This window comes from Hippoglossus hippoglossus, chromosome 21 (assembly GCF_009819705.1).
Source record: "Hippoglossus hippoglossus isolate fHipHip1 chromosome 21, fHipHip1.pri, whole genome shotgun sequence".
NCBI classification, from domain to species: domain Eukaryota; kingdom Metazoa; phylum Chordata; class Actinopteri; order Pleuronectiformes; family Pleuronectidae; genus Hippoglossus; species Hippoglossus hippoglossus.
This window is the reverse complement of record NC_047171.1, coordinates 16,745,761-16,772,126: the sequence shown is the minus strand read 5'-3', so window position 1 is coordinate 16,772,126 and position 26,366 is coordinate 16,745,761. Positions and strand designations below refer to the sequence as shown.

General features: G+C 41.8%; 5 protein-coding genes and 1 long non-coding RNA gene across 7 annotated transcripts; 4 read left to right on the top strand and 2 right to left on the bottom strand.

The window, feature by feature from the left end:
- The first annotated feature begins 1,102 nt into the window (after positions 1-1,102).
- On the top strand, positions 1,103-7,598 carry fbxl3a (F-box and leucine-rich repeat protein 3a). 2 transcript variants are annotated; one of them, XM_034574880.1, is made up of 5 exons: positions 1,103-1,370; positions 3,087-3,453; positions 3,586-3,708; positions 4,580-4,751; positions 5,083-7,598. In XM_034574880.1, the coding sequence occupies exons 2-5, from the start codon at positions 3,088-3,090 to the stop codon at positions 5,721-5,723; spliced, it is 1,302 nt and encodes a 433-aa protein (XP_034430771.1). In that variant the 5' UTR covers positions 1,103-1,370; position 3,087; the 3' UTR covers positions 5,724-7,598. The 2 variants fall into 2 exon arrangements, with proteins under 2 accessions (XP_034430771.1, XP_034430772.1); XM_034574881.1 differs by having other exon boundaries at positions 1,146-1,165.
- Positions 7,599-7,714: 116 nt separating this feature from the next.
- LOC117755250 lies at positions 7,715-8,317 on the top strand. Its single transcript, XR_004612566.1, has 2 exons — positions 7,715-8,080; positions 8,112-8,317. It is a non-coding gene; the product is annotated as an uncharacterized LOC117755250 (long non-coding RNA).
- Positions 8,318-9,017: 700 nt separating this feature from the next.
- Positions 9,018-12,746, bottom strand: cln5 (CLN5 intracellular trafficking protein). Its single transcript, XM_034574883.1, has 4 exons — positions 12,581-12,746; positions 11,361-11,535; positions 10,895-11,120; positions 9,018-9,861 (listed from the first exon to the last, which is right to left on the bottom strand). Exons 1-4 carry the CDS (start codon positions 12,712-12,714, stop codon positions 9,374-9,376), a joined length of 1,023 nt encoding a protein of 340 aa, XP_034430774.1. The 5' UTR covers positions 12,715-12,746; the 3' UTR covers positions 9,018-9,373.
- A 407-nt stretch (positions 12,747-13,153) lies between these two features.
- zgc:162944 (uncharacterized protein LOC569993 homolog) lies at positions 13,154-15,969 on the top strand. The gene is made up of 4 exons (XM_034574885.1): positions 13,154-13,395; positions 14,418-14,589; positions 14,696-14,894; positions 15,480-15,969. The coding sequence occupies exons 1-4, from the start codon at positions 13,198-13,200 to the stop codon at positions 15,673-15,675; spliced, it is 765 nt and encodes a 254-aa protein (XP_034430776.1). The 5' UTR covers positions 13,154-13,197; the 3' UTR covers positions 15,676-15,969.
- Positions 15,970-16,118: 149 nt separating this feature from the next.
- Positions 16,119-20,427, bottom strand: acod1 (aconitate decarboxylase 1). The gene is made up of 5 exons (XM_034574879.1): positions 20,246-20,427; positions 19,916-20,077; positions 18,209-18,298; positions 17,922-18,121; positions 16,119-17,113 (listed from the first exon to the last, which is right to left on the bottom strand). The coding sequence occupies exons 1-5, from the start codon at positions 20,255-20,257 to the stop codon at positions 16,153-16,155; spliced, it is 1,425 nt and encodes a 474-aa protein (XP_034430770.1). The 5' UTR covers positions 20,258-20,427; the 3' UTR covers positions 16,119-16,152.
- A 3,393-nt stretch (positions 20,428-23,820) lies between these two features.
- Positions 23,821-25,664, top strand: kctd12.1 (potassium channel tetramerisation domain containing 12.1). The gene has a single exon (XM_034574884.1). The coding sequence runs from the start codon at positions 23,920-23,922 to the stop codon at positions 24,805-24,807; it is 888 nt and encodes a 295-aa protein (XP_034430775.1). The 5' UTR covers positions 23,821-23,919; the 3' UTR covers positions 24,808-25,664.
- The last annotated feature ends 702 nt before the right edge of the window (positions 25,665-26,366 follow it).

Here is a 26,366-nt window from a genome sequence, read left to right as displayed (position 1 = left end):
AAAAACCGTGATACAAATGTCCCCTAACATGCGATTCCCCAACCCACTGCTACATCTGCGCCCTCACATGATTATTTTGATCCAAGCATTTTTGAGTAAGCACAGCTGCAGTAAAAGTTAGGCTATTTTAATTAGGCCAAGATGAATATAATGCACATACAAGCACACTTGTGATATTTAGGTTTAAAAACATTAAGACCCCCAAAAAATCGAGGTCTGAACCGAACCGTGGATTTGGAGTCAGTGCACTGTTGAGTAAATACTATAGTCAATATTCAATACTTCAAATACTTAGATACAGATAATGATGTTGATTACCAAAGGTGAAGCATAACTGAACTGAGAAGTGATCTACTACTGACTAATGTCTAATCATTAGGGTAATTCTCCTGAAAGTATTTAGGTTTGTTTCTGAAGTGGCCTTAACTAACTTGAGGGTCGTAGTAGAACTTTTTGTTATGGTTTATAGTCTGTATGGTTTATCATCTCACGACCCCTCAGGTGTATTTTGTGTTCGCCTCATCCTCCACAAAGGGGACAATTCAGTAATTGGTTATGAACTTTATTGAGCAAGACGACATTCACTGTCTCCAGCTTCTCAAACATGAAGTGTTATTGTGTTTGCCATTAGGTTTACGTTGTTTAGCTTTATTTCTGACTCATAGGTCCATATCAGTATAAAATGTAATAAGTATAGATAAAAAAAGTGTAAGTCTTAATATTCATCACAGTTTACATGTCCTCATTATGACTGCATAGGGTTTGGGCATTTGGGTTTTTGTCAAATAAAACATGTTAGTTAATCTTTAATTAATGTCATCAGACTGTGGTAAAATATTACAGGCGTTTCTCAGTATTTTCTCTCTTTGCATTGATTATCATTCATTGTTCTCTTGATTAAGTATATTAATGAATATTAATGTAACAGTGATCAGCAGACAGGATGCATCATAAAGACAGAAATACATTTGCTCATCAAAGTCTGTAACAGGAAGTTTACTTGAGAACACAACATGCAGACTCTATTGTCGCGCCCGGTGAATCATCGCTCCGACAGAGACGATCTTCGCCAACAGCCATTTCGCATTGCATCTTCCCATGATGCAGCGCGGCCGTCACAACAACATTTCGCCATTTCGGAGGCAGCGGCTCTGCGGCGGATGAAGTAGGTCAGCCGAGGCGGAGGTGTCACTTTTCTTCCCCGGGGAACGAGCCTCTCTGGTCCCCTCGCTGCTTTACAAACGGGCGGCCCGGTCACGGTGCTCCAATGCAGGTTCTCTGGCCGGTGCGAATGAGCTTTTCCAGCGCGGGTCCGGGCTGAAGCGTCTACCTGCCAGGTGTCGGATTTTCCTGCTAACGTAAACAACCAGGTATGATGTCCGCCTGGAGGAGCTGTGGTGCGGGCGTCTCAGCGGGAGACGAGGCGTTAACAAGCCGTTTATTTGTGTTATCGCACGAAGGCTAGTTTCTAGTTGTCTCACTGAGCAAATCAAGCTAACGGTGATGTTTATTCGCTGCTTCGCTTTCAGTGTCGGTTTCCTGCTAATTCTGTGTAACCAAAACATCGATGCTACTAAGTTAGTTGCACACCCACCTACTTAACACTGATTTAAACCTACCACCTTGCTTTTAATCTCAATTCACAGACTGCTACTGCGTGTGTGTGGCCTCTACATAGATATAGAGACATATAGATAGAAGCAAAATAGACAAACACAAGAGCATAAGAATAAGATCGTCAAAGTGAGTCAACAATAAGTTCCCTGCAGTGAGATGGAAGTCCAGCCCCCAGAACTACTACAAAGCTGTCGCTGTAAATAAATATGAATGGAGATATTGTCAATACACATGTTTTAAGTATCAGGTGATTGAAAGACACACGTGAGTATTGAAGGCAAATATAAATCCAGATTCAAAGATAAATAACTGAAGCATAGCCTGTAAAATTATGGTACAGCAGATGTGTATAAAAAAAAAAGTACAAGAGTAGAACTAAAGACTATATATATAAAATCAAATAAAGATATACATAGGTAGTAATGGTGACAGTCTGGTTGGCCCAGTGACGTGGTTAATGTGTTAATCAATCTCCTTGCACCATGTCTGAGAGGAGTTGTACAGTCGTTGCCTGGTGTCAAAATCTTCTATATGAGTAGATGAGCAAATCCGACGCAGATGCTCTCACACAGATTGAATGCATGCTACTGCTAAGCTGGTATTATCCCACAATGCCCTCTGGTGATGCACAGAAGGCCCTGTCCAGTCTGATTCAGTGACAAGATGGCAACATCCACGCACGTGGGGAAGAGGGTTCACCGGGAGGTCACAGAGGAAAAGAGATCCAGCTGCACAGATTAGTCGGCTGACAGCAACAAATAACAGCAACGGTGGCTAAAGAGAAACCTGTATAATTCTGTATATTGAAAAAGCAGCAGAGCAACTCTTCCCTCAGAGTGCCAGTGCAGGATGTGATCACACTGTGTCTGCAATAATAACCCACTCCTTCCACACAGAGAGGGATGTCAGAGGAGGTCTGCAGTGCATCAACCCCTCATTACAAAGAGGATTTGAGGGTTCAGTGGTGCACGGACCTTAAGCACCGTTCTGCAGAGATGTGGGGAAAAAGTGATACAGTCAAATGAGTCATGCCTCATCATATTCTCCACCAGCACATCTTGCATACACTAATATTTGACCCTTTACATTGAGGGGGGGATCTGGTGGTAGTTCCACTTATCACCCCCAGTCTATGATGAAACATGTCGGTCCTGATGGGAGTGGTCTTTTCCAGTGTGGCAGTGCCCCATCCATAGGGGACACAGAATTGTGTCACAGTGAGAAATGCTAAATCCAGCTAAAAGGAATGGAAGGTTTTGGCCAATGGTTGGTTTTAATTGGCAACACTAATGCCACCCCTCAAATCCCCTGCTAGGGGGAATTAACGTTCATCTATTGTTCCATTTAATATACATATGTTTATGAAAAGGACTGGTGTCTGGAACAGGAAACTGACTGTAGTATCAGGTTTCACCTCAGTTGAGTTTAACCAATTGATTTTACCAAGCTGTTTCATCTCCATGTTTCAGGATGAAGCGGATAAAAGGAGCTGAGGAGGGCAGCAACGGCTCCCCTAGCAAAAGCCCACCGGAGGCGCGCAAGAAGGTTCGGAAGCAGTTGAGCGAGGATCCAGAGGCCGTGGCCGGCAGCGACTGGGTGCGGCTTCCTCAGGAGCTCCTGCTCCACATCTTCCAGTACCTTCCGCTGCTGGACCGGGCGTTTGCCTCTCAGGTGTGTCGGCGGTGGAACCAGGCGTTCCACATGCCTGAGCTGTGGAGATGCTTCGAGTTTGAGCTCAACCAGCCGGCTAGCTCTTACCTGAAAGCCACACATCCAGACCTCATCAAGCAGATCATAAAGAGGCACTCCAACCACCTGCAGTACGTCAGCTTCAAGGTGAGACAGCAGCACCACTGAAATATGCAACACAAGCAATGTCTTGAATCTTGGCTGCATCATCTGAATGATTTTAAATGTGTTTTTTTTATGTTCTTCACGTGTTTTTCTATCTGTGTTTGTACTTGTCAGGTGGACAGTAGTACAGAGTCTGCAGAGGCTGCATGTGACATTCTTTCACAGTTGGTGAATTGCTCACTGAAGACCTTGGGGCTTATCTCTACCGCCAGACCAAGTTTCATGGAGGTTCCAAAGGTATTATTAACCCAATACTTTACAGTATCTTGTTCTTGAGATTTAAAAGGGAAGTCCACTTTTGTATTCTCATAATATCTAAGGACGGGGCTGAAAAGCAACATCTGTTCTTGTGCACAACCAAGGACAAATTTGTAATTATTTCCACAGACTCATAAGGACGCAGGATGTTACTTTCGCATTCTTATTTTGTCGCTCTGCAAACTAAGGTCTCACATGTGTATGAGTAATTTTATGACTTACAGCATTTTTATCACCACAGCTTGAAACTTTTAACACACACTGTACATGTATAATCTTTGTCTCCCAATATTCTGTACATATCGTCTTTGAGATTCCATTTCTTAGACATTTTAAATCTGCAGAGCCTCTGCATGCTCAAGAGATATCAGTCCAAAAATCTTGTCCAAGAAATATTTTTGTGTATTAAAAATTTTGGACAACCTAAAAAAGGATGGAAAACTGTAGATTACCTAACCTCTTCATTGAGTAGAGATTGTTAGGGTCATGGGTTACAGCCAATGATTGTGCATAAACTATGTTCAAGTTTCCTTAATCAAGTAGACATTTAGATAAATAGAGTTAATGAACGGGAGAGGCAGAGTGGGAGCACCCACACAAGGGCTAATAGACAAAAAAATGAATACCGTGCAAATCAGACATTTTATCCCCCCATTTCAAGATAAATAAAAATGTAACATTGATCTGCAATATATGCTTTGGCCATCTTCATTTCAAATCCATATTATTAAAATAACCATTTTGTCCATGAAAATCCGAGACCTGGTTTTCATCTTGCCACTTCTAAAAATGTGCCGTCGGCCTCTTAGTGATTTATAATTCAGCGCATAATTTTTCACCCCTCCCATAGTCTCACTTCATCTCAGCTCTGACTGTGGTGTTCGTCAACTCCAAGTCGCTGTCCTCGCTAAAGATTGACGACACGCCAGTCGATGATCCGTCTCTGAAGGTGCTGGTGGCCAATAACAGTGACACCCTGAAATTGCTGAAGATGAGCAGCTGCCCTCACGTCTCTCCCGCAGGTACAGTCACAGTAAAGACTCCTACGACTGGTTCACTGCTCAACATCGGAAAGAAGCAGCTTTGTCCTGATTTTTATTTTTGTGATATATTATAAATGAACTATTTTGCTGCTTTCCAGTTTCCCCCTCTCGCGTGCATTTTTCCTGCAACTTTTTTTTAATGTCAGCTATGATAATGATGCTGGTTCAACTGCAACTTCTGGCAAATATAGTGGATATTTTTTTTGCGTTGGAGCCGTTGATGGCAATAGATTTTTAGGAATTCTGTCATCTTTAGTCGACTTAAAAAAAGTTTGTTTATGTTTTAAAACCACAATCTGTGTATTTTTAGGAATCCTATGTGTGGCAGACCAGTGTCACGGGCTGAGGGAGCTCGCACTGAACTACCACCTCCTGAGTGACGAACTCCTGCTGGCCCTCTCCTCGGAGAAACACGTCCACCTGGAACACTTGCGTATTGACGTGGTGAGCGAGAACCCTGGCCAGCACTTCCACACCATCAAAAAGAGCAGCTGGGACGCTATGGTGCGGCACTCGCCCAAATTCAACCTGGTCATGTACTTCTTTCTCTATGAAAACGAGTTTGGTCCTTTCTTCAACGAGGAAACCCCTGTCACACACCTCTACTTCGGCCGCTCAGTCAGCAAGGATGTCTTGGGCCGTGTTGGCCTCCACTGCCCCCGTCTGGTGGAGCTGGTGGTTTGCGCCAACGGCCTGCGCCCTCTGGACGAGGAGCTGATCCGCATCGCGAAGCACTGCACCCAGCTGTCAGCCATCGGCCTGGGGGAGTGCGAAGTCTCCTGCAGTGCTTTTGTGGAGTTTGTGAAGATGTGCGGCCAGAGGCTGTCCCAGCTCTCCATCATGGAGGAGGTGCTGATTCCCGATCACAAATACTCCCTGGATGAGATTCACTGGGAGGTTTCGAAGCACCTGGGCCGGGTCTGGTTCCCAGACATGATGCCGACATGGTAAAGTAAATCCCCAGAGCAGTTCAGTACGTGAAAAGCGTGTGGTGTAGAACACGGCCTCCATGTTTGCACTGAAAAGCCTTTAAATGCTCAGCTGTAGTGGAATGTTTGGTGCCATCCTGGAGAGCATAGACTTGCTGAACCCCTGTGTCGTGTAGAGTGCAGCTCAAGGGTATAGTGCGGCAGCCGCCTGCTACACAATGTCATGCAGTGCAAACACCACAGAAATCTCACGTGGTAGAAATCAGACTGTGGATCCTGCTTTTTCCAACGTGGAGACAGCACTCGACAAGCCGGCTTCTTCACATGTTCTTCAGACCAGTGCAGGGGGACATTTTTGACAAAAAAAGTTATTTTTATAACTCTAAACTGACATATTTGGACATTGTAGCCTGGTTATGATAATCTATATATTTGTGTGTGCGTGTGCGTGTGTGCGCGCTTTAATGTCGTGGAGTAATTTGGGACAATAAGGAACACGATTGCATGGTGTTTCACTACCACTCGGCTTACTTAAATCCAGTCTGCGATAGCAACTCTGCACTCTGTAACACAATATGCCATTGGAGGATTTCCAAATGGCTTTATTTATTTAAAGTTATTGCAGATATTTTTTTCCAGCAGTGTACATAAATTGGCTTGAAAAAAAATATTTTTGTTTTATTATTCTTATTTCCTAAGCACCTTACGTGAACACCAAATAATCACTAGGACAAACCAAGTCCTTCTGCTTGACATGAAAAGCAATGAAACGATTGTTGTTAACAGTTTGCCTTAGTTGGACCCAGATTTAATTGCTGATTATTGAGGCTGTACTGGGCTTTTGACACCAAGAACAATATATTGAAGTGATAAATCTGCAATTACTGATTGAAAAAGAAGCAAGCAGAGAAATGATTCTTTGTAAATACAAACCCTGCACAGGCACGTCTGAATCTTTGTAGTTATTCAACAGATCGACGAGTCTCTGCAGCTATTTGCTCACAGTGCACGCCGAGAATGCAAAAGACAATCAATTTGTCTTGCAGGTGCATTAAATGAATATATTTCCTATGTAGGTTTCATTTGTGTCTTCTGCTATTTGCCTGTTCAAGCTCTGAACCTGTCGTGAATACCTGCCCTCCTTGTTAGCCCACACATTGCTCTGTATCATGTTATCACATTGTACGTGCAGGAAAGGAAGCAGTGTATTCACCCGTCTCATTACAAACACCGTCTCTCCAGTTTTCCTTCATGCTCCCGTTGCCCAATATCATCCAAACCATTTCAGTCGAAAGAGATTTGGCAAGTCAGATGAGTGAAACAAATGTTCTTTTCCTTTAAGAAGGAAGTCAAATGAATCTGTATATAAAACGCTGTGTGTTTGATTATTATTATGAATAGAAATGTACCCTCTGTCGGGGTTTGAAGTTTCCTTAATGGCTTGTGTCTTTTATAAGAGTGCAAGTTATCCTTTGCTAGATGGATAATTTTCATACTATTGTCACTAGAGAAGTCAGGCTGTGTAATTTATTGATGAGGATACTGCTTTTGTAATTAATTTCTTCTTTTTGAGTTATACAAAAAGAAAGCACTCATTTTAACCAGCAAGCAGACCAGCAGCAGGATTTGGTTCTATTGGTTCCACTTCCGTCTTTGTGGCTTTGTTGCAGGCAGGTGGTGTAAAAGTTCTGACTTCACTGCGAAACAATTTTTTAACATAATATATCAATATATGGAGATTAAAACAAAGATGTAGCACACTCCATTCAGGGAATTTGACCCTGCACTCTTTATGCAGAGAAAGGCCAAAATTGTAAGAATTTGTATAAAAGATCGTTTGTTTTGCAGCAGAAAAGCACTAGATATCCAACCCCATGGTTGAATGCACTTATTGTAAGTTGCTTTGGATGAAAGCGTCAGCTAAATGAAATGTATTGTAATGTAAAGTTTAAACTTTAAATTGCTTGCAAAATCACTATCAAATGCAAATTTTAAATTGCGAGTAGTGTCCAAACTTTTGGACGTCGCAGTATGCCATTAGGATTTATGTAAAAACCAAGATTTTTGCTTTTTACAACTTCTGCCAGACTTCATTCCTTTGTATTCATCATTCTCATGTAGACACTTAATGAAGCTAAACTGTAACACAAACTACAAACTGAGACACTTAAGTTGCAGGATATCTAACATAGTTTATTATTGTATGGGTCTCTGGTCACTGAAGTAGATACCTGTGCTGATTGTTTATGCTCGTGTACTTTAGCATCTTAACGGTACAGTAACATATCGCCTGATTATTTGTATTAATTTATGCAGTGCAGTAAACAATAGTTAATGACAGCAGCTTCGAACTGAGGTTGTGTCTTAATAGCGCTTCTCGTTTCTCTTTCATAAAGACACCTGTTCACAGTAATAGTTATTTTCACCTCAGTTGTTCTGCGATTCCTCCGGTAAGTTTTATTTGGAATAAACTGGTGTTGACAATGCTGTCCTTAAGTGTTGCTTCTGTTTGGCAAATGCTTTGTCTACTTTGCTTTACTGGTCACCTGTCTTGAAATGACAATTGTTTTGGATATGTGATCTTATACCGGTAATAAAATTTCTGAATGTACTCTGCAGCTGTCATTTCATTCTTTTCCAAACACTGAAGTACATCATAGATTAAATAAAACGAAATAAAAGAATCCTGCTACATAAAATGCAAGTGTAAAGTAAAAAAAATTTAAATAATTGCAGGTTTTTTTTAATCCGTAAAAACAGAAAATGATGTGTGAAACAGTCCTTGTTCATTTGGTGAACATCCTCATATACTTTACAATAGTTTGTCCATAATTATCAAACATCTCAGAGTCTCTGCTGGGAAATGTGCTCAAAGTTTGACATAGTCCCACCTGAGAGCTTGATTAGGGTGATATTTATTACACTCTGTACATAACAGGCACTTTTTCTATATATGGAAATAGTTTTTCTCCATTTTTACAAACCTCTTGTCAAAATGAGTTTCTTCCTGTACATATTTACAGTATTTAAGCAGCGAGTTAGGAAAGCATTCAAGCTCTCCTGAACAACAGTGCAGAAATGATTACTTTTACACCGATGATTAAAGTGAAGGGTCAGTTTGTCACCAATTAAACATTAACAAAAAAAGTCCACCAATTAAAAAGACAATCTAATGAAAAGTTCCATTTAGTAGCTGTTCTGGAGATCATATCACATTTTCTTCATCAGCAGGTAGAGATGACACAGTTCAGCAATGCACCAAGAGAGGCAGCAAACAAACGGGTAGAAGAAAGCACAGTGTGAAACATTCAAAACATGAGGTCTGCAAATGTTTTATGAAGAAGAAACGGCAGTAAACAAGCCTTGAGGATACATACAGTGCATTTTGGTGAGAAATACTGGATGATAACAGAATGTTTCTTTACGAAAAAACTGCAGAGGGCACTTTAAACTGAGCAAAATCAGCTGATGAACATCATTAATCATCAAAAATGTTACTTTGAGCGTCGACAATTATTTAAATAATCCATCATTTAAATGACATTCACTGGTTTCTGCTTCTCAAATGTGAAGATGTGCCGTTTCTCAGCTTTTTATTTATCGCTAATACTTCGGATGATCAGTTAATAGACTGATTCATTCTTAATGAAAATGATTGGTGCAGATGGGACGTTAAGGCAAAGGCACCTCTTCATATGTAATCTGCACATAAGGAGGTTTCATTGGCAGATGCCAGTACTCAAAGTTGTAGTAGAGGTAAAAGCTCTTGTCCAGCACAACCTTTTTATACGCCTCCAGTAGACTGATGGTGAAGTCTATAAACGACTGGTGCGGCCGGAACCTGTGGTAAAATTTACGGATGTCCGTTGCCAGGTTCTTCAGAGCGGGCTGACTGAATATGGCGCTGTCGTTGCCGAGGTAACTGGGCTCTCCGCTGTACAGGTAGATCTTGGTGTAGTTGGTTTGTGATCGACTGGAGAGTTTGGCTCCGAGCTCAGAGAGTTTCCTGTATGTGCGGTGGACAAACTGGGAGCAGTCGTAAGACTCGAACCACACTGTGGCATTAGGTCCGGGGTCCGAGCGAACTGTCCACGTCTCGTAATAGATCCCGGTCTCGTTGTCGTCTTGGACCCACTGAGCCATGTCATTGAACTGGCCCCCTGGAGAGAGAAAGGAAAACTAGTAAACAGTAAGTATTGAGCAGGAAGCACAAATAAAAACTTTGTGTGTGTAAATAATTTATAATTTTAAACAACTCACAATACTGGATTCCAGAGAAATTGTGTCAATATAAACACTCACGGAACCAGAATTGGCATTTGAAAGTTTAATTATCCATTTATCTATCGATTTGCTATTGAAATTGCTTATTTCTGGATCATGAGAGGTCTTGTAGCTGTTCCCAGAATGCAATGGGGAGAAGTGGGCATCTTGATACCAATGAAATATCAAATCTAGAACCTTCTTGCTATTAGACAACTGAGCTATTGTGTCTCCAAAAAGTAAAAAAAATTTAATAATCTAAAATGCAAAACAAACAATAAAGTGATTGAGATTTGATATGTGGATAATTTCCCATATTCCACAGGGGGCAGTACTGAGACAAAGGGATCATTCAAGAATAAAAGAACATAATTCGCATATAAAGAAATATTTTGTATTAATATTATTATCGCTGTCCACAGTTAAACTTCCGTTCAATGACCGGATTTAAAGTGGACTGATGCAGCGGCATCATATATCAACAATTAACCTGGTCAGATGTCTTTTCAGCTTGTGATGCTACATTGACAATGCTAGGCTTCTTTATTTCTAAGTGATGAGATGTTTTTAACTCTACAACTACATTTCTGTGGATTATTTCAATATGAAAATTTAAAAAAACCAACTGCAAGAATAAAATGAATCTACATCCACATTATTGATCGTACATACACTTATAGCCTGGAAAATGATAATACTGGTATTTTTCTATATTTCAGACTTTTCCGAACACAAATGAAGGTGTTAGTCCATCTTTCGGTTTCAATTCTTCAAAAGGCTAGAGAGTGATTTCTCCAAACAGCTGGGAGGGTTTGAGCAAATTAATCTCAAATATGACAAAAATGATGCACTTTTTGGGGACTACTTTCAGCTGTGGATTCATACGTAAATCGATCAAAAACAAATCCACTCGTTTTCATATTTCCTCACCAGTTACTTCTCCTAACTTCTCCAATGTGCCGTTTTGTGACCAGTGTGGGTCGTCGATGCCGCCGAAGAAGCAGGCGGCTCCCTGGTTGCACCAGAAAGGTGCGAACACGTCGGGCCGCAGGTGAGGGAAGGTGCAGTTTCCCAGCTGAAACAGCTCATACCACTCCATGGTGTAGTTGGCCCCCGTCTCTTTGCTGCTGAACCCGATGGCATCATGCATGATATGCTGTGGACCAATCAGAAACATTATACTGGCTTTATGTGAGGAGGAAGTGTGTACAGTTGCAAATATAGTTGCACATTTCCGTTTTTTGCACTTTCTTTCTGCACAGATGTTTCCAGGATGTGTTTATTTAGTTTTAGTTTGTTTAACAAAAATTATATTTGCAGTAATATTGATTGTCACTTAAGAGAAATGATTTTAAATCACCAGCTTGTCTGACCACAAGAGGATCGATGTACTTACAAATTTCCCCAGCAGATCTCCGTACTTGAATTCCCACACAGGTGTTTGCAGTCTGTACACTGAGATCACGTCAGTGTCGCTCATGGAGGGCATCCGTCCATCGCCGTCTCCGGTGGGACAGAACGGGAAGAGAGCTTCACAGTAGGAGTCGGCAGCAGGCCGACGGTCAAACCGTCTGGGGAGGACATGAGGAATGTACCACACCAGGTTTTACACCAATACAGAGGCTTTTCTTTTCCATGGTTATGATCACATGAGGTCGTTCCTTATGATTAAAATAAAAACATTTAATTTAGTTTTCAATAATCCTGAAACTCTCTTTCTAAATATTTAATGGATAAATCCCCAGAGTTCACATGAATCAACAAGTCACAACACCTAGTTAAAGTGATAAGTGGTGGTGTTGCCTCCATGTACCGAAAAAACTGACAACTTAGTGTAGTATATCTTATGATTGAAATTAACTGAATTAAAAGTCTATAGATCAAATGGGGATGGTTGTGGTGACAGTTGGAGCTTGACTCCACATTTTGCCTGATGAATAGACTGATCAGTTATGTTTAAACTTTTAAGTACCATTTGTTCAGCCACTGTTTGGTTTTTGTATGTATTTGTGCTCCATATCATGGACTGGAGACACATTTAATAAATAAATGACATAAATGAAATATCCACGATTGTGTCATGTGATTTTTTTTTTGCTCAATAACGACAACGTATATACAATATCTGTCATTATATGAAAAACCATAGAAAAGGATTACAAATGTCAACGTTAGTATTCTTGTTCTGGAAAAAGTTAAACAAGATCAGATTAGTTGAATTAAATGTATGATTGTACCAGTGTTTCTTCCACAAGTAAAACTTCAGAATAATTATAGAAAAAAAAAGTCCTAAACAAGTATTACAAATGTCCTGTGTGGTACTCTTGTTGCAAAAAATACTTTTTTAGTTTAGAATTACTTTAATGTAGTTTGTAGATAAGTTAAGATTGAACTCAGTTTAATATCTACTACTCCACTGCACAAATTAAAATGTCTGGTTAGCAGCTAAAATAAACGTAAAACACATAAAACGTGGCAGTGATGAAAGTGAAGCTGATTTAAACCGAGTTTTTGACGCGGACAGTAAATTAAATCGAGTTAGTTTTTAAGAATCAGTCACATGACTTCACGCCACACACAGAGGAACATGCTGCAGTAATGGAGGAGTGTTGGTACCTGTAGGGAATCGGCCACTGCTGCCGGACATTGTCCCTGAGCTGAGCACCGACATCAAGAAACAGCAGCAGGCTTAACAAACACACAACTGACCCCGACATGTTTCCTACAGACACAACCGACTCACTTCCCATGATACTTCTCCCTCACTTCCGCATCACCGCTCACGTGCTTTTGTTGATTACACGACATCACATGACACGAGTCCCAGAAGAAACTAAAATGTGAAAATGCAAAGAAACTAACAGGGAAATAAATGAATAAATATATATATATATATATATATATATATATATATATATATATATATATATATATATTTAATTTGATATAAAATGTATATCACGGCAAATAATAGTTTTCAGTACTCAAGAAAAGTACAAAATATGAACCGTCTAGTAAGAAGTATAGTTGCACTTTTTGGCATATTGTGTTAAATTGGCTTGTTTTTGCATATACAGTTTTCATTTAATTACATTTTTATTTTGGCTTGTGAGGTCTAAACTTTACACCACGGCGTGGCGCTACAGCACTGCAGACGCCTGTGTGCACATGTTTAAACTGCAGCAGAAGAAGAAGCTGGCAGATAGGGGGCGTCCTCTCTGTGTCCCTCCACCATGCTGTTTTCTGTGCTGCGGCTCAGTGCTCGTCACCTGCTGACCCTCAGCCCCGTTCACACCGTCTCTCAAACTTATTACTCCGCACACATGGCGAAGCGCGTGGCCGTGGTGCTGGCGGGATGTGGCGTCTACGACGGGAGCGAGATCCACGAGGCCTCCGCTATTCTGGTTCACCTGAGCAGAGGAGGAGCGAGTGTAAGTGTGTGTGTGTGTGTGTCTGTGTAAGTGTGTGACAGTGTGCGTGTGCGCGCGTGCGTGACCCCCTCTACAAGCAGATTATCTGTACTTTGATTCAATGCAACCTACTGAACAGTTTTGTTGTTTTCCTGTTGTGGTGGTGGTGGTGGTTGTTGTTGTTGTTGTTGTTGATGTTGCTGACGTCTTGCATGTGTGTGATTTAAAGCTGGAGAAACACGCTGCAGGTTTAAGCTTCAGGTCAGAGAGGCTTCCGCGTCCTGTGTGAACCCGGCGTCAACCTGCAAAGCAACTGAAGTTAGACCCAGTGGATCCCACAGCTACAGTAGAACAGAATATGAACCATACAACAAACACATGCATCATAGTTCGCTCTACTTCGTTTAGAGACACAAAACATCAACAGACTTTGGTCAAACACACACAAACACAAACACATTGTGCATGACTGTAAACCATTGTAAAGGTTCACTTGTATTTAAAGGTTCAGTGTGTAGAATTTAGGGACATCTAGTGGTGATGTTGCATGTTCCAATCAGGAAAGAGAACCTGTCGTAGCCTTCAGTTGTCATAAAAACTCAATAGGTCTTTAGTTTGTCCAGTCTGGGCTACTGTAAAAAAAACATGGCGGCCTCCGTAGAGAGGACCCACTCCTGATGTAAATATGAAGTACTTAAATATAAAGGGTCCATTCTCGGGTAAAGAAAACAACAATTCGTACAATTTAGATGAAACACACTATTGTACCAAACTTAGTGGAGTGATGGAAGAAAACCTTACATATTGGTCTGGATATGGTTAAAGGAGCAGATTTAGATATTTTTTTTATCAACATTTTCAACAACTTCAAATAACATATGGCTCTTGATATAACAAATTTATGGGTTTGAGAACTTTTTGTAAAATTTGGTGCAGATCATCATAATAATCCAGATTTGGTGGAAGAACGTGTTTGGAGTTATGTGTTATGTATTTCTGGTGATGACATCAGAGTCCAGACCTTTGTCTTTTTTCTGCTGCAGGTGAAGATGTTTGCCCCCAACATTGAGCAGATGCACGTGGTGGATCATCTGAAGGGCGAACCATCCCAGGAGAAGAGGAACGTGCTGGTGGAGAGCGCACGCCTGGCTCGGGGAGACATCCAGGACCTGTCCAAACTCAGCGTCAAAGACCACGACGCCATTATCTTCCCAGGTGTGGTCGTAGCAACATGATTTATTTTCCAGTCTAAATTCACTCCTGTCTATACAGTGATTGTATAGAATATTCTCAACTCTTCTTCTGTTTTGATGTTTGTCAGGTGGTTTCGGGGCAGCGAAGAACCTGTGTACGTGGGCGGTGCAGGGGAAGGACTGCTCCGTTAACGACGAGGTCAAGGCGGCGCTGCAGGCGTTCCACGGCGAGGGCAAACCGATCGGACTCTGCTGCATCTCGCCTGTCCTGGCTGCCAAGGTGCTCCCCGGCTGTGAGGTCACCGTCGGCATGGAGAAAGACGACAAGTGAGTCTGACCAAACCTGATATTCAAAGTTTAGAGCGATCGGGGATAAAGCCACAGTGTTTGGGTCCGGTCCTGCCAACCAATCACGAGTCAGTCTCAGCTGTCCCTCATGATGTTACGACCCATTTTTATATCATCATCAAACTATTTGCAACCAAACTTTCTAAAATAATTAGCTTTATCTAAAATGAAAGAAATCATCTTTGAGAAACATTTATTTCACTTTTGAGTTTGGTCCATGTGATCCACTGACATGGAGGAGGCAGGGTTTATGACCTATACTGCAGCCAGCCACCAGGGGGTGATTGACGTGATTACCTTTTGGGGGCAGTCAAGTCGTCCATCTTTGCTGTGTTAAACTTAGATTTTAACTTCTCGATAACTTTGTCAGATATTTTGGCTCGTTCTCGTCCTATCTGATAATCTGAAGACTCACAGTTTTCTTAGTTGTGATGCTATATTCCCAGATTGGGGATTTTCTGATAAACTAAAGATAAGAAAGCCTCACTGATGCATTTCTTTTAACTAACAAAGATCTTCTTTTTTGTAACTGAACACTGTTTGGTCCTGCTCTCTTCACGCCAGGTACCCAGACACGACAGGCACCGCGGAGGCCATCAATCAGCTGGGCTGCAAACACGTGAGCAAGGGCGTGGGCGAGAGTCACGTGGACGAGAAGAACAAGCTGGTCACCACCTGCGCATTCATGTGCAACGCTCCCATCCACGAGATCTTCGACGGGATCGGGTCGATGGTGCGGGACGTGCTGAAGCTGGCTTGACTTGACTGGAACTCAAAGGAGAGTTTAAGAGAAGAAGAGGTGGTTGCCTGCTGAGCTGATTTTGAAGAAGATAAAGCATCGTCTCGATTAGAAGCACTTCCAGATACTCGTTTGTAGAAAAAATGTGCACATCATCCAGGATTATCTATAACTATGACAAAGATCTGTTAACTCTGTGTTACTGGATTATATTCTGAAGCAGCGGATCAGTGTCACAACAGTAGTATTGATCACATATTTGAAAATCAATAGCAGGAAGAGTATTGTACAGAAAATGCAATAAAATGAAAAAGTGGACATTTTCAGTTGATTTTATTTCAGACTCCTCCACCACAGAAGAAAAACATTTAGTGCACGTGAACATGTCATGTTAAAAACGTTTATCAGACATTTTTACAAGGATTTTAAATTACAAGGATATTTGAATTTCAAATACAAAATATTACGAGGATTATTCCAAATTTAGATACAGTACAATCACATATACCTTACGCTGTATAACTGCTCGTGTGGACTACTTGTCATCCTCAGATATGAACCCAGGATCTCACATTCATTCACTCGTTCAATGTTTCCGATCACATCGATCAATCCCTCCACTCCCTTTGTGCACAACACTGACGAAGCATTAACTCTAAACTTATCCACCAGGTCCTTGTTACTCAGTGGCTTCCTCCAGTGGCCGTAGAAGGTATCGCACCTGGCTGTGTAGCTCTGCCCCTCGACTGTTTCTAACTCAACCTCGCAGTACATCTCGTCAAAGCTGGGCCGGTTGTCCTCAGGCGTCTCCACCCTCACTCTGGACAGGAGCTCCCTCAGAGCGGTTCGGCTGATTTGAGCTTCGCTGAAGGAGGCCACCGTCACTTTGTTATCCAGCAGCGCGGAGCAGGCGTTGAACTGAAACGAGTGCCTGGCCTGGTGCTCTGTGGCTGGTGAGGAGCAGTCAATGTACTTGGACGGAGGAACTCGCAGTGTGATGTGCCGGATCTGCCTGAGGTCAAAGTTCCTGTCTGCTCTCACAAGCTTCCCTCGAGCTGCCAGAGCTGCATCCACGACCCAGTGCATCCCCAAGTGAGCGGGAATGCGCTTGAAGGCCACGTCCTGATCTTCCAGAATCCATTTAAAGCCACTGGAAGCAGAATCTGGCATCGCTGAGGGACTGTAGTCTTTGTAGTAAACCCCAAACCCGCGGTCCAGATCCAGGATGTCTGGATTCCCCTCCAGTCCAATCTGGGCCAGCTGAGCTGCCTCCAGGCCTCTGCGAGCTGCGTTTCCTATGTGGAGGGGTTTGGTCTGTGTGGCAGCGTTGGCCAGGGGCGCCCCAGCAGAGGAGGCCGCGATGGCCAGAGCGTGAGTGCACTGTGCAGGGGACAGACCCAGGAGCTTGGCTGAGGCTGCAGCACTGCCCATCACCCCAACAACACTGGGGGGGTGGAATCTGGGAGAGAAAGATGAGCAAACTATGAGGATACATCCAAGTTTATTATAGCAGCTAAGGCTTTGATTAAGGCTGGGTGGAATCATTTGTAGTCAGTGATTTTTGGGGGTTTGGTTATTTATTGAAATGAAAAAAGGTCCTTGAAAGAAGTTTTCTTTGCAAAGGAGGTTATGTCATCTGTGGTTTTTGTTTAGTTAGCAAGCAGGATTATGCAACAACTGCTTAACCAGTTCTCATGACATGTTGTGGAGTGGTGGGGCATGAGTTAGGGAAGTTAGCATTAAATATTGGTGCGGATCCAGATAAGGGGGCAGGTGCAGGAAAAAAAAAATAAATAAAATAAACTTAATTGGTCTTCAACTTCTCATCTTTTGCGTCTTTTCAAATGTGATTTACAATTTCTGTAATATTGTGAAACAGAGCATTTTTCTTGATTTCTCAGAGAATAATTCATGGATCTTGGTGATAAAGATCAGGCATGTTTGAGGGACTGATATCTATGAGGGTGCAGATCCCCCCCCAAAAATGTGGTTTCAATCCACAATCTACTGGGGGACATTGAAATGTTGCATTTTTGCACATCATTCTCAAATGCTGTGATTATCTCAGACTAAAATCCCCCCACCCCCCCTCTCTAAAACCCAACTTATGGTCATGAATAGACACCACTTTAGGTAGGTGTTGGTCTTTATGTCATTCGGATGAATCAGCTCTTCTGTGCTATAATATCTCCAGTCTATGCTAACTTTCAATGAGACAGAACTTTGCACTAATTTCATATTTGGGGCAACATTTGAAAGTACGTCACCTTTCAGGGATGTTGTGCGCCTCTCTGGAGAACCTCATGAGTCGGCCCTGCACCTCGATGCCAACGTTGAATGCCAACAGCAGTTCGAGACCGGAGGTCCGGCAACGCAGGGTCTCTACCAGGGCCAGCAACGCAGGCAGCACGGCTCCCGAGGGATGAGTAGCAGGGTGCCATGTGTCGTCAAAGTCCATGGAGTGAACCTGTGGTCATAATAATCAGGTCAAAACAGCACCACACCACATCTTTGCTTTCTGTATATCATGATGCTTTTATTTGAACAAACTTACAGCGATGCCATTGACAAATGCAGCATAGTGGGGAGGCAGAGTTATGTTGGATTTACCCCAGACGCTGCTCCTCTCTTCAGACATGAACGACTGCAATCACACAAAAAGGGATGTGAAAATAAGTTTACCAACTTCCAGGAAACAATTCTGGGCAAATAGCAAAACAAGAATGAACCTCAGTAGAGTGCACAACTCCGCCAAGGCCCAAATGTCTCCTTAAAGCAATGATGTTGCAACAAATTTCGATTTTTTTTTTTCTTGAAACGGTTGTCCCATCCCTAAATATTAAAGAAAGTGAAAAAAGTTCCTGGATTGGGCTTCTGAAAACGGAACGAGTACCACATCCCTCCACCAAGTTGTTTTTGTGAAATCTTGCTTACAAACAAAACAACAAAAAACATAACCTCCTTGGCAGAGGTGATAAATTGTCATCCATGGATAAAAGTGTAATAAGATGAGTGATGTGAACATGTAAAAGAAATAGTGGTTTCCCTTAATTTAGTTTCCCATTAGGTTTTAAAAGCTTCATATACATACAATGTCATGTATTTTAATTCAATTCTATATCATTTGTATAGATCATAATGTACATTATCTCAAGGCACTTTACATAAAACGGGGGTGGGGAACCTTTTTTCTATCAAGGGACATTTTCAGTTTCTTTGATTCGCTCCGGGAAACGCTGGAATATTAACCTAATACAATACAAAGCTAAAGCTCATTTAAACCATAACCATCCCATCCTGTTTACTGAGCTGGTGACAACATAGCCTGAGAGTCCTTCTTATTTACTTTTGTGGGTGTGTGTGGTTTAATTTATATTTAAATATCCTTATTCATCAAGGATATTTTAATATAATTCAAATGTCAGACTGAATATTCTTAAGAATTGAGTTCATTGCTCTTTGAAAGGGTGAATGATTATGCTGTAAAATTGTCATATCAGTGGTATGAAATAGTTTCAAAATGATTCATCATAATGATTTCTGGGACAATTTATCGTCCAACAAAAATTGTTATTGTGACAGGCCTGCCTTCAAATTTTTAATAACGCACCAAGTTAGAGGTTTCCTTGCACAGTTAAACATGTCCAAGCAAAATTTGTATTTTACAATGAAATATCCTCAACTGAACAGATATTGAATCGAATCGAGACCTTGTGAATTGGGATCGATTAATAATAAACAGCAATTTAGTACGCCCCTCGAAGGATGTTATGAAAATTAAAATGACTCTTGATAGATAACTTTTATTAGGTTTGAATGTATCACCTTTCTGTTTACTTTTTGGTTTCATTAATTCAGGTGGTCGGGGGGGCAGACAGTTTCTATGGGATGACGTGGGGGTGACGGCTCTAATAGAAACACAGAGAAGCGTGTAAGACCGCAACTCTGCCTCCTGGTCTCAACTCTGGACCGTAAAGGTGTTGACTGTTTAATACATTGTGATATTTCTAGTTATGAGAACCGCTCCAACCATACTGGGATGAATGCCGTCCAACAGTGTCTTTGCATATGTACACACCGAATCAATATAGATTTTTGCTGATGTCTTTACTGCCGACATGAATAACAATCTTACTGTATTTACCCTCTGCCAGCAGTCTTAAGTATGACTCTGCGTTCTAGCCCCAAGAAAGCATTTATCTGTGGTCGCTGGTGTCGCTAACTTCTATTTTCTAGTAACTAGTCAAACAGTTCACTGTACCTGGCTGTGCGTGAGAGCCTTGTTGAAGACAGCTGTCCTGGTTCCTAATAACCCAACACCCAGGGTGTCCAGAATCATCCTTTTGCTCCTGTTAATCACCCCATCTGTCAGCTGAGCGGTGCTGAGGGAATGGACGGCAGCTCCAAAGCTCTCTGTAATACCCTGGTGAGGTGAAGCAGGGCCAGTCAGTTCCAAAACTCACACAGACCAAACTGCAATTCAGAGACTAAGAAACTCAAATATGCTGCTTGTATTTGTCTAAAACATGTCGTGAAATCTTGGAAAACCACGAGACAATCTGTATCAGAAGAAAAGATAAATGTGTGATACCTTGCGCAGCATTGTTGCAGCTCCACAATCTCCTCAAATGCTAGATTTTGGATGTGCAGACGCCTTTTATGTGTCATGACACGGTCTGAGGGCAGGACTACCAACTTTCCAAACTGTGTACAAACAGCCAGGAGGAGAAGTAAGAAGTTTCACAATGACAGGTCCTCATCTTTGATTCTTTTTTTCTTTTGGCTTTTTCGTTTCTTTTGACCGCTTGGTAGACAATGTATTGGGAAATCCGTTTTGATTTTAAATGTCTGAGTTTGAAATCTACAGTTAACTTCAGAGTGTTCAAGTGTTTAAAACGTCGGACTGAACCAAAAAACCCTGACCGGAACATAGCTACCTTTCACAACCTGTTTTGTTTCGACAGACTTTGGGAATTTTCTGCAATGGGAAGTTCTGAACAGGGAGTATTCAGCAAATCACACGCTGATCATCACAAGACCTCTGTAATGTTACACAACATTTATGTCATTATCAAAATATCACTCTAAAAGTTAATGGTAAGAGGTTCCCAACAACAGCAGAAAGAAAATCTGAGGATTTTAGAAGCATGTATATAAAAATAAAAAGATGTGAAAATGTAAGTCATTTACAAGAACAGATTTTAAGTAACATGTAAAAATTACATTTATAAGAATACAAATTTAAAAATGACTGCGAAGTTGTGGAACTGACTGTCGCTAGATATCAGAGCAGCTAATCCAGTAAACGTCTTTAAAAGAAACAATAAAAACAGATCTTGCACTTGCCAGTTATAATTTTCTTTCTTTTCTTTTTCTATGCATTTTTTTCTAATTTAATTTCTTTTTCTTTTTTTATTGCCTTTCCTTTTAAATGTAATTAAAAAATGTAACTTCAAATCTGTTCTTTTAAATGAATTACATTTTCACATCTTTTTATATTTATGTTTCTTGTATGAAAGGTGCTTTACAAATAAAGTTAATTATCATTATAACAATATTTTGTATTGAAATGAACTATAAGTACATTATAACAACGCATGATGGCAGAAGATGGACATTTCATTCATCAATTACTTCTTAAATCAGCAGCAACTTCAGTTTACTTTTGTATTTTTATGCTTTTGTCCGTCCACTTCTTTTATCCAATCATTTCAACTCATTATTCATTACTTTATTCAATTCTTTCTTCATTTCAGAGAATAATTATTTGACAATGCTTTAACAGGTTAAATCAGGTATCAATTACTAGCTAGTTAACTTTTTAAACTTCTTTGTTTACATGCAGATTAGTTTGCACTGCGTCAACTTAATCATGACTCAGGTTGATGGGAAATGTACTGATTATTTTACATTTATCATAGATCAGCATTACACTAACTTGTGATCCTATATATATATATATATATATATATATATATATATATATATATATATATATATATATATATATATATATGTTATTTATATCTGTGGAGATTCTCAGTCGTGGTGTCTTCAGGAGTTGAACATGTGAACAGAGGCAGCTGGAAAAACAAATTAAGAAGAAGACGCAAGAGTTTGACTTTAAATTCATAAAAACACTTTAAAAGGTGCTGCAAACTATAACTGATTTGATCTCTTTTTTTCCCGAGAGGAAACTTGTTGACATGTGCTGTTCGATTTCTTTCATAAACACAAAGAATTGGTTTTTTTTGTTGGTGAACTTACATTGGTGGCCCAAATGGTTTGTGAGTTTCGAATTTGATCAGAGCCATCTTGGCTTTAACGAAGCACATGATACCATATTTGGACTTCAGTGCACAGGCACATGCAACAAGTACTGTAATATTTATATAAAGTACTTCTTTACTAACTGCTTTCTCAATTCTTACATTTCTACTGTAATTCATACTCATTACAAAATAAGCACTTGAGATCAATCTTGTGACAGTTCAGATCACATTTATGGTAAAACGGTAAACGGTCTGTATTCATATAGCACTTTTCTAGTCTTGATGACCACTCAAAGCACTTTAAAGGACAGTTTTACATTCACCCAGCATTCACCAAAACATTCATACAGTGCATCCATGTGCAGCACTTATATGAGAATGGGCCATTTCATTTCACCTACCAGCAAACCTTCTGGTTAGAGGTTGACCGCTCTAACCCCAGAGCCACAACCACCCTTTTACCTTGATCCTCAACTGTAAATTAATGAATGTAGTTAAATTCACTTTCTCTTTATCTTTCTGTTTGTGTGTGTGTGTGTGTGTGTGTGTGTGTGTTTGTGATGTGTACGATGCTGGCTGCATTTCCCTCAGAGCTGCAATGGGTGTCACTCTTTCCATATTTTCCTTCCACTGCTCAAAGCTGAATAACTTTAACCAGCTGCATGATTTGCGACCGTGTGTGATCCTGTGGGATTTGAAGAAAAGGAAAATCCTCTCATAAATGATTTGATTCAATAAATAATCTAAAGACCTGTAGAGCAGGCTGAATTTATATCTGTACTGAAAAGGCCAAGATGAAACAAATGACACATAATCAAATGTGTCTGGAAGAGACTGATGCTACCTCTCTCTCTCTCTCTCTCTTTGTGTGTGTGTGTGTATTTGTACTTATATCTTTGTGAGGACCATTTTGAGCATAGAATTTAGAGTGAGGACATAAAGGGAAAGTGAGGACATTTAGTCAAGTCCTCACTTTGTTAAAAGCCTGTTTGAGGGTTAAAACTTGCTTTTAGAGTTAGCGTTTGAATAAGGTTTATGTTCAGGCTTAGGTTTAGGCATTTGATTGTTACAGTTAGCGTTAGAATAAGGTTTAGGTTTAAATTTGCTACCGTCAACTTTACAAATTGAATTATACAACTTGACAGCTGTAGCAGCTTAATGGGACACTGCTTTGTAAAGGTGTGTGTGTGTGTGTATCTATAGTTATGAGGTTCAATACCATCATTGTGAGGACATTTTGACATTGTGAGGACATTTTGGCTGGTCCTCACAAATTCAAAGGGCTGTTTGAGGGTTAAGACTTGGTTTAAGGGTTAAGGTTAGCAGTAAAGTGGTGGTGGATGATGAAGATGGACTGTAGATCATGGTGGCGGCTGCTCGGGGACTATGATTCCAGCAAGACTGCTCTCTTATGTACAAATACTTTAAACATTGACACCCTTTTTCATTATGCTACAAACAGTTTTTTTCTCATCAGTGTTGTAAATCCTGTTATTTTGTTTATGTGTTCAGTTACACGTCCGTCCTGGGAGAGGGATCCCTCACATGTGGCTCTCTCTGAGTTCCCTGTGGTTTATTTCCCCCGTTAATAGGGTTTTTTAGTAGCTTTAGGGTTATGAACAGAGGATGTCTCACCTTGTTAAGCCCGATAAGACAAATTGTGATTTATTTGTGAATATGAGATATACAAATACAATTGTAATGATTAATTGAATCAGGTTCAGCTTTAGGTTTAGGGAGTTGGTTGTGATGGTTAAGGTTAGGGGCTAGGGAATGCATGATGCCTATGTGCGTGTGTGTGTGTATGTTGGGGGGGGGGGGATCATACAGGACAACTCAGCCATGTAACGGTTAAATATTAACTTAACAGTCAACACGTCACACACGCGCACACACGCACGCGGTAAGCCCAGGCTTCATAAACAAGCCGCAGCCTCTTCGCTGCTCAGAGTCTCCACTGATCCCACATCAGTGCAGCGGCGCGCACAGCAACATGGCACTGGCCGACACTGAGTGCGGGGGCTCCGGCGGCTGCGGGGGCTCCGGCTGCGGGGACTCTGTCTCCCCGTTCAGCGAGATCATCGAGCTGAACGTCGGCGGACAGGTGTACGTCACCAGGCACAAAACTCTGGTCGCCGTCCCGGACTCGCTCCTGTGGAACATGTTCAGCAAGAAGTCGCCCAAGGAGTTGGCGAGGGACAGCAAGGGGCGCTTCTTCCTGGACCGGGACGGCTTCTTGTTCCGCTACATCCTCGACTACCTGCGGGACCTGAACCTGGTGCTGCCGGACTACTTCCCGGAGAAGAGCCGCCTGCAGAGGGAGGCTGACTTCTTCCAACTGCGGGACCTCGCCAAGCGGCTCAGCCCCCGGGTGAGTAAGGATAATTCAATCAGCGAGGAGATCAGCCACAGCGACACGGAGGAAGGCGCGCAGCTGTGCGGCTCCTCCGTGCAGGGCATGGAGACTTTACGCGCGATGTCGATCACCGGTGCCACGCGCTCCCCGTCCCTGGACTCCAGAAAGTCGGGCTACATCACGATAGGATACCGCGGCTCCTACACCATCGGGAGAGACATCCAGACCGACGCCAAATTCAGGCGGGTGGCGCGCATCACGGTGTGCGGGAAGACCTCCCTGGCCAAAGAGGTGTTTGGGGAGACGCTGAACGAGAGCAGGGACCCGGACCGGCCCCCAGAGAGATACACGTCCCGGTACTATCTGAAGTATAATTTCTTGGAGCAGGCGTTTGACAAGCTGACAGAGGTGGGCTTCCACATGGTGGCCTGCAGCTCCACGGGCACCTGCGCCTACACCAGCAATGATCCAAACGAGGACAAAATCTGGACGAGCTACACTGAATATGTCTTCTGTCGGGATTAAAGCTGCCCATGTCGTGTTGATGTGCATAGACATAGAGGGGGGGTGTCTTTAAAGGTGTTGCATTTGCTGCTGTGCTGAATGGAAACGTTTGGCAAAAGGCTAGAAACTACAAAAACATATATACCCCCATTATTCTAAAAATAGCCAGGTAGCAGTGTAAACCCACTCCGAGGTTAACCAGGGACACAGAAACGCCATAAAATAGATGGTACTCAACAGTATGTCAAGAGAAGATTATGTGAGCAGAGCATCATATGAGTCGACCCACTCAGCCAAAGGCCCCGATGCGTGGAAAGCACCAGTAAAATGCCATGATCTCTATTTCATGGAACTGCATGTCAACGTTTCAGTCATATCTGGCTAAGCGCTGTGTGAATTGAGCAGCGGTCCAAGAGCAGACAAGCAGCGATTAGTGTTCAGTGTCATTGTAAATTCTAGACCTGCTTGATGACATGTTTGGCCAGGTCCTGTATCACCAGAATAGGATCTTATAGCAGTTTACATGACATGATTGTAAGTGTATACGTGCTTTCCTGGTAGAGTTGTGTTTGTTGAACCTGTTCAGATGAAATAAAATCTTCTACTCTGTTATTCCCAAGCCCTGTTGCCAGTCATCCCATCTTCTTCTTGCACAAAGTGGACAGTTTAACAAAATACTAGCACTTTTACTCTTCAAAGAGAGTCGCCCATACTCCAGAAACCAGAAACTTTCCAGAAACCCAGCTCAACAAAATCTGTTTAAGCCCAGAAGAAGCTTCACAGGCAGAATTGAAATATGGGCCGCAGTGATGTGTCTGAGTTGTTGACTGATCTCGACCATGCACTTTCCTTGGCTCTGACTCCGGGGCGCATCACTCTTGCAAAAATGCTCTTTCTATTTTCTGTCCATCTCCGCCCTGTTATTAAATACCACAAGAAAGAAAACCTCCATCTCTTGCGAGTAAATATTGCAGGAGGATCCTCCGCCACCGATCCATTCTGTCACACAATCTCAGCCGTGTGACGTGCGGATGCAAAATACTGCAGCTGTGCACACATGATGTCATTATCATTTCAAGTGTAAATAATGAAAGGGTCCAGCTGCACACAAATAGCATGGTTCCATCTGCCAGGGCCTGTGGATAATTGGGGAGTTGATTGGTGCACCTCAGCTGCAGAAGCAGAATTATTTGACTGTCCAGCAGCCTCGGATTATGTGCGTTTCATTCAAAACAGACGTGAAAAGATGCCCTTACATTTCGGAGCCTTGGGTGGAATTATCGACCATCAGGGGCTTATAGGGCAGAGGCAGTGATGTAACCTCAGTGGGGGTCCGGGTACATCCTCCCAGAGGGGAGGTCGCAGGGGATTCATGTGCTAAATACATCTGCCTCACTCAAAATGTTCTGTTTGGACAGGGATGGAAATTATCTTTGGGAGTTTGATCTCACTGGGGATCATCTGAAATGTCTTTTTTTCTTTTGACACATGACAGATAGAAAATCAAAATAGGTTGAATGATGGCTGGATTCCATTTGGCTCAAGGGGTCCTGCACGCTGGACCCATGAACTCAATAGAG

Excerpts from the sequence above, each read along its gene's own strand:
- zgc:162944 (XM_034574885.1), top strand. The coding sequence starts at position 13,198 with ATGCTGTTTTCTGTGCTGCGGCTCAGTGCTCGTCACCTGCTGACCCTC. Across the intron at positions 14,590-14,695 it reads CGACGCCATTATCTTCCCAG|GTGGTTTCGGGGCAGCGAAG; the intron begins GTGTGGTCGTAG and ends GATGTTTGTCAG. Across the intron at positions 14,895-15,479 it reads GGCATGGAGAAAGACGACAA|GTACCCAGACACGACAGGCA; the intron begins GTGAGTCTGACC and ends TCTTCACGCCAG.
- acod1 (XM_034574879.1), bottom strand. Across the intron at positions 18,122-18,208 it reads CATTTGTCAATGGCATCGCT|GTTCACTCCATGGACTTTGA; the intron begins GTAAGTTTGTTC and ends TTATGACCACAG. Across the intron at positions 17,114-17,921 it reads GCGCACAACATCCCTGAAAG|ATTCCACCCCCCCAGTGTTG; the intron begins GTGACGTACTTT and ends TTTCTCTCCCAG.
- fbxl3a (XM_034574881.1), top strand. Across the intron at positions 3,454-3,585 it reads TGCAGTACGTCAGCTTCAAG|GTGGACAGTAGTACAGAGTC; the intron begins GTGAGACAGCAG and ends TGTACTTGTCAG. Across the intron at positions 4,752-5,082 it reads CCCTCACGTCTCTCCCGCAG|GAATCCTATGTGTGGCAGAC; the intron begins GTACAGTCACAG and ends GTGTATTTTTAG.
- kctd12.1 (XM_034574884.1), top strand. The coding sequence starts at position 23,920 with ATGGCACTGGCCGACACTGAGTGCGGGGGCTCCGGCGGCTGCGGGGGC.
- cln5 (XM_034574883.1), bottom strand. The coding sequence starts at position 12,714 with ATGGGAAGTGAGTCGGTTGTGTCTGTAGGAAACATGTCGGGGTCAGTT. Across the intron at positions 11,536-12,580 it reads CAGTGGCCGATTCCCTACAG|ACGGTTTGACCGTCGGCCTG; the intron begins GTACCAACACTC and ends TGTCCTCCCCAG. Across the intron at positions 9,862-10,894 it reads GAAGTTAGGAGAAGTAACTG|GGGGCCAGTTCAATGACATG; the intron begins GTGAGGAAATAT and ends TTCTCTCTCCAG.